Genomic DNA, 12,239 nt, shown 5'->3' on the forward strand with positions numbered 1-12,239 from the left:
AGTACAAGAAAAACCTGCAAATAATGAAAAAATGGGAACGCCAACCCCTGACAGCACAGCCTGTCACATACAAGGTGTTGTGCCTAAAGGAAAACATGGGAAGGAAATGGATCACATCTGCAAAGGGATGAGCATGTGTCCCAAGAGCTCTCTGAAGCAGTTTGTTTTGCCACTCAATGTATTGTTTTCCATTTCACGCATAGACCCTGGAGCACTGTATGGACTCAAGAGACAGTTATGGACATCCATTTTAACAGAGTCATTAGAAACCTGGGTTCATGGGTTAACTCTTCCTCCTTGCAACCAAAAATTAAGCCTAAAATACACTTCAAAAGGAAATCAAACTTCTCCTGCCAGAGACTGACTTAGTAACCTGGTGAGCACCTCAGCAGCAACCCTCGGCACACCCAGGCAACAAAGCAAGGTGTGCTAGAGCAGATCTGCACAAACCCATTCCCTATTCCTGCTCTGAGATGAACTTGCACCTGTAATAATCATCCTGAATTTTAGCTAGCTCTCCTGGCTTGGCTTCCTCAGTTCATGAACTCTGCTCTGTATACAGACTCTTCTAGAGGCCAAAGCAACGGGTCCAGAAAAGACAGAACAGGGAAGAGTGAATTTTGCAAGTAGAAGGAAAAAAAGACTGCTTTTAGTTACTTTCCCAGAGGTGAACACAGACGGAGGAACAAGCAGAACTAAAAAGGCACCAGGAGGGAGCAATGCTCCACTCCAGCACGGTGCTTCCTCCAGTCCCTGTCCCGTGGGAGAGCACTGCCACGGCCCCAGCGGCTCCCGCGCTCTCCCCGCCGAGCTGGTGCTCAGGGAGAGATCTTGTTTTACGGTTTGCTGACCCGAACATCAGCACTGCAGATGGCAATCGGCAGCCAGCAAGATGCCATTGTGATGGGAGAAACCTACCAAAACCTGGGGCAGAAGAGCAGCTCATTGAACTACCTGCGTGCTGACATGGCCCCGACAGAGCAGATTCGTGTTACATCACAGCACATCAGTCAGCATGCTTTCCCATGCATCTAAAACTGCCTTTCATTCACCTGGATGCCTGAAAGCATAGCAAAATTGCCTCCTGTCCTTTCCAAAATCCCCTATCTGGGCTCTTCTGTGCAGGAACCGCTGTACTACTCCTTTGTAACTCATTTCCAAACACCTCTCCAGACTGACCCCCACATGTTTCATAAATGATCTTGCTGGTACTTCATGTAAAAGCCTGTTTGCATCCCCAAAACCTGAAGTGGGTTTGATGGGTATCTGTTTTCTGTAGCTGCTGCTCTCCCAAACATACTCTTCTCTGAGGGATAGGAGAGGTGCAGAACATTATGCACCTGTCAGGATTGCCAGCTGGCTTTTCAAAACCATGACAGCAAACCTGAAACACCTTCACAGTGTCATCAGCCACCCAAGATTAAAAAGCGATCAAGGATTGTTTTAATGAGCTAGCACACACGGAAGTTACTGCAAAGGAACAGACATTGATGCCTTCTAGCGTTTACCATGAGTTTAAATTTTAATTACACTTCCCTTAATAGACTGGTTTTTTAAGCATTATATAAAACTAAGAGCCAACTGTGAAGAATAAAGCACTGCAGGGTTACAGACTCAATTGCTGATTACTTGTTTTAAAATATCGTAGCTTTAGAAGAACACAGTAGCTTCATGTTAAAATGTGGCACAGAAAAGTTCTGCACAGCACAGCCCGTGGATGCACCAGCGTCTGTCTTTTCCTGTTAGAAACAGCCTGGACCACAAGGTTTATGTTTCCAGCACTGGAACTGGTTTCAGTTGTCTTCTACTTTCAGATCTATTAGATCTGAAAAGATCAAATAAAGAGGGATTTGCAGCAGATTCTCAGACAAACATGTCTGTAGTACAGTTAAATTATAACAGAATACCAATACATTACAGAATAATTATGTTTACAATATTTTCTTCTTAATATCTGACTGACTAGAAAACACAGTCAACCCACAGCCACTCTGATGCGGTACACAATCATCTGCACAGCATCATGCACCAGCGGGTGACAGCTCGCCCTGCTGTTGCCACAGAAACCCAACAGCAGTGGGCAGCTCTGTGCGTGGGCTACTGCCGCTGCACCGTCCCACCGCGCCAGGCGCTTCCAGCGCAGCTGGCTTTAACATTCTTGAAAAGGTACCATCTGAGCCAAGACTGCATCACACTCTAAATATATATCGTATGAATTCAGCACAATGTTATTTAGAAACAGTTTTTTTCTGCGCTCCTGCTGTTTTTTTATTGTGCAGTAAAATGAAGTGGAAAAACAGAAGAAAGTGTCTGAGGCTCAATAAAAAAGTGACACACTTTCAAGCCGTCATTATGTCTGTCTGGAACCAGTTCAGGAAGTTTCAGGAGGGCAATTTACACTAAGGAACTAACAGAACTGAGTAAGGATTTCAGGAGTTATCTGTACCTTAATGTCAGTGAATTGAGTTCATTTGTGGGTGAACACACTGAGCTGGGCTTGTATTTTGAGGACTGACACTGATAACACAAACCTGATGGCCAAAGGGAATGAATATCAGAAAGATGATCCTACTCGCCACCTCATGCAAAAAATACTCAGTAACCTCTACCTGGCGCTCCTACGTAAGTAGCAGCCACCAGGAATACCAACGTACTTGGTCACACTGAGCTGACCTGCTCCTGTGCAGGGGGTCATGCACCTTTCCATTAATCGAGGTGGACCCCAGTGCTTCCTGCAAGCAGCTTCTCTCAGTCACTTCCGCTCACAATATTTCTTTTTATTTTTGCTTTTAACCTTGGTTATTTTGCTGTTTATCTTTACAACTATGCCTGAAGCCATGTCCATATCTCAGAACTGTAATACCAGAGCATGCTACTTTTTCATTTTGATGATCTTCCTAGACAAACACCCTATCTGTCTGACAGTAACAACTTCATTGCTTTCTTCGAAGTACTGCATCCTCTACTTTCTCAGATCCCCAAAATAAGAAATTCTACCTTATTAGGTAATATAAAGCCAAGGTTGAAACTATACTTTCATTAAAATGCCTATGAATTAATGCAGTGTGAGAATCTACATCACCCACAGCCTGATGACTATCCACATCCAGAAGACTGCCCTGTGACAAGTGCACACTCCTGTGTACGGGCTGGTCGCGTGTGGTACACTTTCCCCCTGCTCCTCACTTATGTCACAGCTGGGTGAAAGAGAACATAAACATGAAGACAGACCAAGCTCTCTTGGCTTGGGCTGTGAAATAGTGTGATTGAAAGGCAACTATCTACGCAGAGTGCTGTGTAGGTAACACCAGCACATTAACAGAAGAGAAGTCCTTGAAGAAGCTGCAGGCCTGCTCGTGCCTGCTAACACCAGCAGCAGCTTTGATAGAAGCATCACGCAGCGAGGCCAGGCAGCGACAACACCACCAGAACATGGCACTTACCACCAGGAGGAGGCTTGCTCTTTGAGGTGAGGATGACGAAGCCAAATCCTTCATTCTCCTTCCGCTGCAGACGGACATCATAGACCTCTGGGGACTGCTGGTTTGCAAACTCTACCCGATTCAGTCGGGGAGAGCCATTTTGCATCAAGACAGGCTGTGACTCCTCCTCCTCTGGTTGCTTTTCCCCTTGCAGGTAACAGACAAACAACAAATAAGGAAAAAACAATAGTGCTGTTTCACCAAGCAGCTACAGCAAAACTGTACATCTCAGTATCAGTGCCAGCATGAGGAAACACTGTCTGTCTGGGAAAGTAAGGGGTGACTTTATTAACAATACAATTTGTATAAAACAGAAATCAGATGCAGGATAAAGCATTCAAAGGCCCAGAGTCCTACACCGGTGTGCTCAGTTATGCAAGGAAAGCCTGCTGCACCCTGGTCGCACACAGCCGAACAGACTTAGCAGTGTGTACACACTTTGTCAGGGTGATTTGATGCCTTTTTATAGTAAAAAAAAAACCATCATGGCTTTTCTGCATGCTACAAGTACAAGATCTATGGCAGAGATCCAGCTACAAACCACAGCTCTTGCTATCTTAAGTGGGGAACAACTGTTTACTTGGAACAATGGAATCGTTTTTTAAAAGGCCGTTTGAAGACTTAAGCCAGGCTTTCTTTTAGGAAACCTACAAAATTTTGGTCCTGAAGTAGTCTATCTATCAGAAGGCATCTTAAAGAAATTGATAATTGATCTTAAAAATATTCTTTCCTTTTACTTGTATATACTCAGAATTAATGGTTGAATAATGCAATGGAAAAGCAATACTGGTTGCTAATCAGAACTGGGGACTGTTATGAGTTCTGCTGAACCCCATTCCCATGTCAGCACATTGAGTCAAGGACAATAATCTCCTGTACACTTGTTGATCTGGACACTGATCTAAGCTACAGAATCACAAGATGCTGCCCTGAATCATCTCTTGTTTGAATGCACTTATCCTTGCGACAAATAGATGCCAAAAGACTTGAGAATACAGCATGTTGTACAGAAAAGAGATTGTGTTATTAGTCGATTTGCATAGCATTAGTGGCTGTTCTAACTAATATCTGCAAAAAGGTTTGAAGAAAACACCACTGCCATCATAATTTTCAGAGCCTTACCTGTGCAAGCAGTGCGAACTAGCAAGCACCAAACCATCAGGCTTACTAAATTCTGCTTTTCTCCCCTTACTCAGAATTACAGCTGACCCTCCTGAACCTTGGGCTGCTCAGCTCTAGTGCAATTGATAAGTTTCAAAGGAGCGTTAGTTGATTTGATTACAAAAATGTAAGTGTTCCTTTAGCCAGACATGTGTCCTGCAGTACCCTCTCTGGACAGACAGACACGTACCACCAAAGAAGATCTTCCTCCGGACTGTGAGCAGCACCTGACCATTCCGTGCAGCACTGGTCATTAAGTCCAAAACTTGTTTGTGCGACTTCCCTTTGACAGGGACTCCATCGATACACATCAGCTCATCTGCAGCTCGAAGCCTGCCGTCTTTTTCTGCTGCTCCCAAGGGGATTATGGCTCCAATATAAATCTGTCAGCAGAGCAGAGTTGGGTGTTTGAATGGCAGAACATGAACTCATCAGAACATGATAATGGTTGGAATCCAGACAGATAAGGGCTTTGGGGAAGATATTTTTAAAGATTATGTGACTGTCCAATTCTAGCAACACCACAATCAGTGATTGTACTTTGCACAAGCTGACTCATTGGATACAATTTAGGGGCTCAAAGTATTTAGTAAATACACAAAGTTTGGGGGAATTTTGATTCTTATTTCCATCAATTCTGGAAGCATCACTATCACCTGAGCATATTTGTCAGTTTGTTAAAAAGCCCAACTTTTGACATAAGTATACAGTGTCCATATTACATATGTATGATTTCTCAGACATTATTGAAACAAAACCCTCTGTCATTTATTCCATTTATTTTATTTCTTTTACCAAGGCCTCCCCAGAGTCACTGGGGAAGTAGTAAAAGCTTTCAAAAGAACCCAAATTTACTGCTGAAAAGTAGCGAGTTCCATGCTTCAAGGTTTTTCAGTGCACAGCTTTTGGTGATTAGATAATGAATCCCAACACCTGCACTCCCCTTATCAACTCAGTCCACCCCACCTCAGAAAGCACTACTAAATATAACACAGATAAGAATACCACACACTATTTCATATGCTGGAATCACATTCAGGTTAAATGAAAGATTAAGAATAATTATGTCCAGTAGTTGTTGGAGGTTAAGCAATGAAGGGCAAATCACCTGCACACAGCATTCATGATGACACTTACCAACAGCTATGGCTGTTATGGAAAGAAAACACCACAAATGCTATGAAGCACAACAGAAGTAAGATTGTTTTGTTTTGCTCTTCCTTTTCTTTAAATGCATGTTAGGATTAAAAAGGGCTAGCACTGGATCACAGCTGTGAATGGAAACAAACGTATTCCTTAACTGTGCTCAAAAAGCAATCTATGAGTATCTACTCCAAAAGCTTTTCCTCTTAACTCGATAGCTGAAGGAACAGCCCTTAACATATGGTACAAAACACAGCATTTCCTCCCAGAGAGAAATGCTTGCATTTTTGGAAATAGAGGAGGTTTCCTAAAGCCTGCCATCACTGGAACAGACTACCCCGCGGTTTCCACACTGGCATTTGCCCCTCTGCCTCCAACTCCGCTATTCCTTGGCAATCAGCTCTCAGGCAGAGAGTCATCCAAGTCCAACTGCAACAGCTCTGCAGCTGGAGGCCAGGAAACATGACTACATTGACGACTTAAAATGATAACTGAACTCTAGCCACTGACCACGTTAAAGCAAACCAGGCTCTAACTAGTATTCTTCCTCCTGCCCAAATATCAGAGCTACATTTTTATGCCAGTTACAATGCAAAGCACCACCAACATCCATTTGCAGAAGGAAGCCAGACTTAACAGGTTCTGCTTCAAGCCTTTCATGAAAATCCTGAAGTACGACATTTCGTCTTGGGATTCCGAGATGAGAGGGAAAAACACAAAGCAAATAAAAGCCTGAAAGAATGCACTGGAAAGGCTGTGCTTGTCTCCTCAAGATGAATCCACCAGAAACCACACTGACTGACAGAACAAAATGCATTTTTGAAAATTTGGTGGGAGAAGTGGGGGAAAAGGGGTGTGACACAATCCCAGATCTTGCCCCGTTTCACTGGGCTGCATTCAAAAGAATGGCCTGACAGAGTTCTTGCAGGGTAAGCAACAGCTTCCTTCCACTCATCTGCTCCCCGGGATGCACCGATGTGCGTGGCACACTGAGCATTACCAGGGCACATTTTGTGCCAAGACCACCATCAGGATCAGATGGAAATGGGCAAAGGCTGAGCACCAGCGCTGCCCTTTCAAGTGCTCCCAAGACGCAGCAACTACAGAAACACCATCAGTATTATCAACCTGACAGAGAAAACTGCTGCCAAAGACAGACTCTAGATAGCAGAAAGGACATGGGAGCCTGGCAGATTAGAGTCATCCATGAAGAGGATAAAAAAGAAAGGTAGTCTGAATCAATTATTGATCTTTAAAAGGCAGTTACTGAATTGATCAATTTTGCCATCACTGAACTGTTCAGAATGAGAGAGAAATGAGGATGACAGAGTAGGAGTCATGCTAACAGTAATAATGCAAGATAACACGTAGGCAACCGTAAATTGTTTCACTTACAGGCTGATCTGGTCCATCCCCTCCAAGCACCCGGAATCCAAAGCCTGACTCTTGTTTTCGCAGGAAAACATCCAAATCTCTTGTGTTTGGAGCTAAGACAAAGCGACATTTCAAAACCTGTAAGGAGCTTTCCTTGATTATTGAAAGATTATGCTTTTATGGTGCATTCTGACTCTTCTTATCAGCAGAACACAGTAACCAGGAATACAGTAAATAATTCAAACAGTCAAATCTTCAGTGATGGTTTCTTTCCAAAACAGAAAAATACATTTTCAAGAAAAGGCTGAAAAAGGAAAGGATAGATTGACGAATGCCAAAGGAGAAATCACAGAAATTACATGGTGGGCCAGGATAAAATCCGGTCTGTAATACAACTCAGAGCTACCTTCTGTAAACTCTGACATAGTCAGGTCTGTTTCAGTTTACTTCAGAACTAGATCATCCTTGAGACCATTTCTATGATTAACTGTTTTATTGTTAAATATGGTTGAAGCATATTGTATCTTTTTTTTAAAAGGAGTTCCACAGTTTCCTAATTTCTGTATGAATTATGCATTTATTGAAATGTTTTATCTACAGGAGGTTAACAAACTCAATACAAAAGTCACAGTAGTTTTACCACGCATACGACAAAGAAAAGATTCTTTTGTAATTTAATATTTCTGAGTTCAAGTTGATATACTCACGTTTGTCCTCATATATAGTCTTAGACTTCAGGTAGACTTCTGAAGGATCTAGCTTAGGAGAGCCTGGTCGTACAGCAGCGGGTGGAAATGGCATTGGCTGCGGGATGGGATCACCGACAGCTTCCAAACTACTGGAACTGTCCTGCTTGTCCTTCTGAAAAAGGCCCCACCCCACAAAACCCATATTAAATCAAAGGGATAACTGAGTTTGTGTACATGTGCACGCAAAGACAATAAACATCATGCAGAGGTGAAATGCAGGGCAAAACAAGGGAATAGGGGAATAACATTACAACTCAACGCAGCTTTTCCAACGTATGCATCTGACCAGACTACTGACGTCTTCCTTACAGGACACAGATTTCTGCTGAAGACTGGGCTTGGAAAGGGGATTTGAAGTGACGGATGCTCAGAGATGAGTAAAGCTAGCCATCTCCTGGTGGTTACCAACACCCAAGACCAAGCAGGGCATACGGGACTGGTCATCTTTGGAGAAGAAACCGATTCCTCGGCAGGCGCCTGCAAGGCTCTGGACTGCAGACCACCACCACGGGCACGAGCTGTTCCACGGGCATCGCCTCCTGCCCACTGCCAAGCTGCATCCAAACAAGAGCACTTGAGGTGTGCTCAACATCAGCTTGTTTGCAGCAGGTATCCCAATGGCATTGTAAATACCAAACAGCAGGAATACACTTGGGTAGTGTAAGGCATTAGTCATTCAGTATTTGCATTTTTCTTTTAAGATCTGAGAGCTGCAACACTCCTATTAGTATTTCATGAAGAACGAACACCAATCATCCTTGTGGGTCTCCCATCCTAATTTCCAACTGATTATGCACGAAAGTAACTCTAAATACTTATTTTGGGCTAAAACCCAACCTGGAAAACTGGACTGGTAGTCTGCATGTGCTTGTGCATGTTAAACAAAAGCACAGGCAGAACAGACTTAAATATGCCCTTTTACTAAGAGTGGAAGAAACGTCCCCCCAAGCGATTTAGCAGTTTGACACTTCTTGCATGTTTATAAACATAAGAACTTGCCCTTTTTAACTGGATTATTTTGCCATGCTGCTTAATGCCACTGAACATTGAGTGCTGCATGGGAAGTTGCTACTGCACGTGTGCTAGAACGCCAGTCCCTGAGTCTGTAGTATTTTTAGCATGCCTGCACAGTGTGCACTGACACAGGAGCCACACTGACAAGGCTTGCGTCCTCAAACCGCAGAGATTTATGCACTGGTTTATTTAGTGTGGGCAGCTGTATGATTGCAAGGAACTGAATCTGCAAATCTTATTGAGTGCACTCTGGTTTAAGCTCACTGAACTTGTGTGCTTGCATTATCCCACTGCTGGGATATAACTCCAATACTCAAAACACCAGGACAAAGACATAAAGAGAAGCTACATCTACATCCTGATAATGGGGTTTTGCAAAAATGAAATAATTTGTTCTGTACAAGAAAGAAACATTTTGAAGAAACAGCTCTGGTCACTGACTAGCCTCATACATAAAAGAAGTGCTCATGACAAAAATATGCATTACTATCAGCATTATAAAATCAGAGGGTATTTTATTAAGCCTAAGGATTCTTTACTGAGCTAATATATAATAAAGATACCACAACAGATCAAACTTCCAAGAACAAGTATCAAACTAGAAATGTACCACTACATAGAGACTTCTGGAAAATATGGATTCAAAGATAAGCAAACATTTTAAGAAGGGGATATTAACCAGTCCATTAATTCTATGTGAGGATTGAGAAATATCAAAGTAGCATAAACTTCCTTTAGAAATCCCATTTCACTTTAATACAGGTAATTGGCAATGAAAAAAAAAAACACACAGATACTGTATTTTGTTTCCCTTTTAAGGGATATTCTGACAGCAGTTACTTAAGACAATGAATTTGTGCCAGCAGGGTAGACATGGTTTTGCTAAATCATCTTGCAGATTTACCACAGGGACTAAAACCCAGAGATGACATTACAAAAGCAGGTCGAAGTGTGCACACAGACAGCAATTTCAAGTATAGTGCAAAAAAAGGAAATAATGACAGAACTTAAGTGCCAATGTCACATTTAAAATCATGACAAATCAACAAGACTACACCCATCATCATACAAGATCTTTGCTGCATTCTTGATTCTTTAGTAGTAAGAAGAGAAACAACTACCACCACCATTAAACAACTCAACACAAAGATTCCTTTGAGTTTAAGTAGACCATATTTATGAGTCTGTTTTGTAACCAAAACATTCTCCATCAGAAACAAATTTACATACATCACTAATACTCACCCCTTTGCCAGTTTTAGTAGGTGAGGGTGGACCTGAAGAAAATACAATGTAGAAAACATTTTCAATACTAGGTCACCAGAAGTTTAAACAGTATTAAGGCAATAAGATCAGCTCCTCCTGGGTTGAACATACTAACTGCTTATTCGCTCTTCTTTTAAATGGCAATGTCAATGTTCAGTTGACCAAAAACATCACTTCAGAGAAGTCTCAAATTAGAATTGCCAGTTGTACAACAATGAAAAACACCTACTTCTCTTTTTGCTAGACACTGGTCAACCAAAACACATGTCATTTCATTGGACATGGAGACTTTGTGAATTTGTCTAGAGGAATTTCTCTTGCTACCAAAGAAATCTAATTATTTCCTTAGCTGGTTAAGGAATAGCAGCATTTATACAGAAACAGACCTGAAGATTTTTGCAAATGTCAACGACTGTTCGAAGTGACACCCTCAGGGCTACAATAAAAGCTTAAAGGGACACTAAGCAGCCATGTGTTACTTCATAATTCATTCAGCTCCTTCTGGCAAACACATACTATCTATTAGGCAGCTTTGGGGGAGAAGACACATTCTGGTCTGTGACCAACAGTCAACGAAGTGGTATAAATATGCAAATGCAAAAATGAGAATTTTTGTCGTATTTCTAGTGATTAGCTCCACCTCACTGCTGACGTTTCCTCCTGTCTCCTGTAATCACCTGGCCATTACAGCTACAGTCACTGGAATACATTTGGAGAACCTCAGAAAACTCTATCCATCACATACTTTGTATTATGCCAGAGACCGCATTTTTGCTTTAGCACTCCCCAGACACTTGGAAGAGACAGTGAATAAACATATCATAATCAAATTTTTGGAAAAAAAATCCTAGCAACATGCTCTCACACAAATACTCAGGGGTATAAATTAAACTTAGAATGTAATGGCTCAGAGACATAATAAGCTGCTACTTAACTGTCAAGACTGGACACGATCTAGATAGCACACTAAAAAGGGACTTTTGAAAAGCATATAACCATATATGACAACTATAAATTTACATATGTACCTCCTCTTAAGATCAGCAGCGGCACCTCTGCTCCTACTGGAAACTGTTTCAGCACCTCCACCACTTGCAGATGTGTCAAGGTCTGTACGTTCTGATGGCAAATCTCCTTGATTACATCCCCTTTCTGAAGGCCCTGGCACCACTGGCTGTCTAAAATCATTTTCACCTTCTGTCCTGTAGGACTGTCTGCAATGGCAAACCCAAAGCCTTTAGGACCTTTGACTAGAGGAATGGTGACTAGCTCTGGCTGAGAGCCTCCTGAAGATGCAATGGAGATCCTCTGCTCATTTGTATCCATGGAAGGGCCATTCAGACGACCATTGACCAACATAGGGCCCATTTTTCCATTCTGGTCCAACACAACTGTTCCTGCTATTAAATCTTGGCTGGTCACACAAACATCTCCTTTGGTCACAGGCGGTCCATTGATAATAGGTGTAGCTGTCACTATATCTACCACAGGGTCTTCGTTGTCATCAGGAAGAGGATAACCACGACACAAAGTCATGTTCACATACTGATTGACAGGAACTAGCTGAAACATCTGGACAACATCTGCATGGGTATGGCCAAGGACACAATTTCCATTTATGTCTACAATGACATCACCTGTTACAAAAGAAAGTTCAACAGTGTCAAAAACAGAAACAAAATGACCCACACCTCTCCTGTGTTCCAAGGCTCAGAACAAAAGCCTAACTGGAGGAAATCACTGTGCAGTCTTCAAAACTAATAAGAAGTGGTGGCTGGGCTATTACCTCTCGGCTATCTGTTGCCAAAAAGCATAAAGGATTTCCTCTTTGCATTTATTCTATTTCATCTCAGAACACAGTGTGCTAAATATATAGAGTTTAATCTGCAGCAGATTTAAAAAATGATACAGTACAGCCACAGGAGATGAAGCAGTGCACGTACACCACTGCAAGCAGATGTCTTCTACTTTAATTCATAGCGTACAGCATCCTAAACTCAAGCCAGAATAAATCGGATTGGGGGGAGGGGGGGGGGGCGGGGGGGCTTAT

The 12,239-nt window shown here is 42.3% G+C and overlaps 1 protein-coding gene across 1 annotated transcript in view; it reads right to left on the reverse strand.

Annotated features, from left to right (window-relative positions):
* MAGI3 (membrane associated guanylate kinase, WW and PDZ domain containing 3) overlaps positions 1-12,239 on the reverse strand; it is a gene marked incomplete at its 5' end in the record, with an annotated part of 26,353 nt that overhangs the window by 10,501 nt on the left and 3,613 nt on the right. The window contains 6 exons of the mRNA XM_010291609.1: positions 3,444-3,629; positions 4,834-5,026; positions 7,182-7,273; positions 7,868-8,021; positions 10,169-10,200; positions 11,218-11,826. Coding sequence (XP_010289911.1) covers positions 3,444-3,629; positions 4,834-5,026; positions 7,182-7,273; positions 7,868-8,021; positions 10,169-10,200; positions 11,218-11,826 — 1,266 coding nt within the window. The remainder of the gene's footprint in view (positions 1-3,443; positions 3,630-4,833; positions 5,027-7,181; positions 7,274-7,867; positions 8,022-10,168; positions 10,201-11,217; positions 11,827-12,239) is intronic.

The sequence above is a fragment of the Phaethon lepturus genome, unplaced genomic scaffold, assembly GCF_000687285.1.
Source record: "Phaethon lepturus isolate BGI_N335 unplaced genomic scaffold, ASM68728v1 scaffold38807, whole genome shotgun sequence".
NCBI classification, from domain to species: domain Eukaryota; kingdom Metazoa; phylum Chordata; class Aves; order Phaethontiformes; family Phaethontidae; genus Phaethon; species Phaethon lepturus.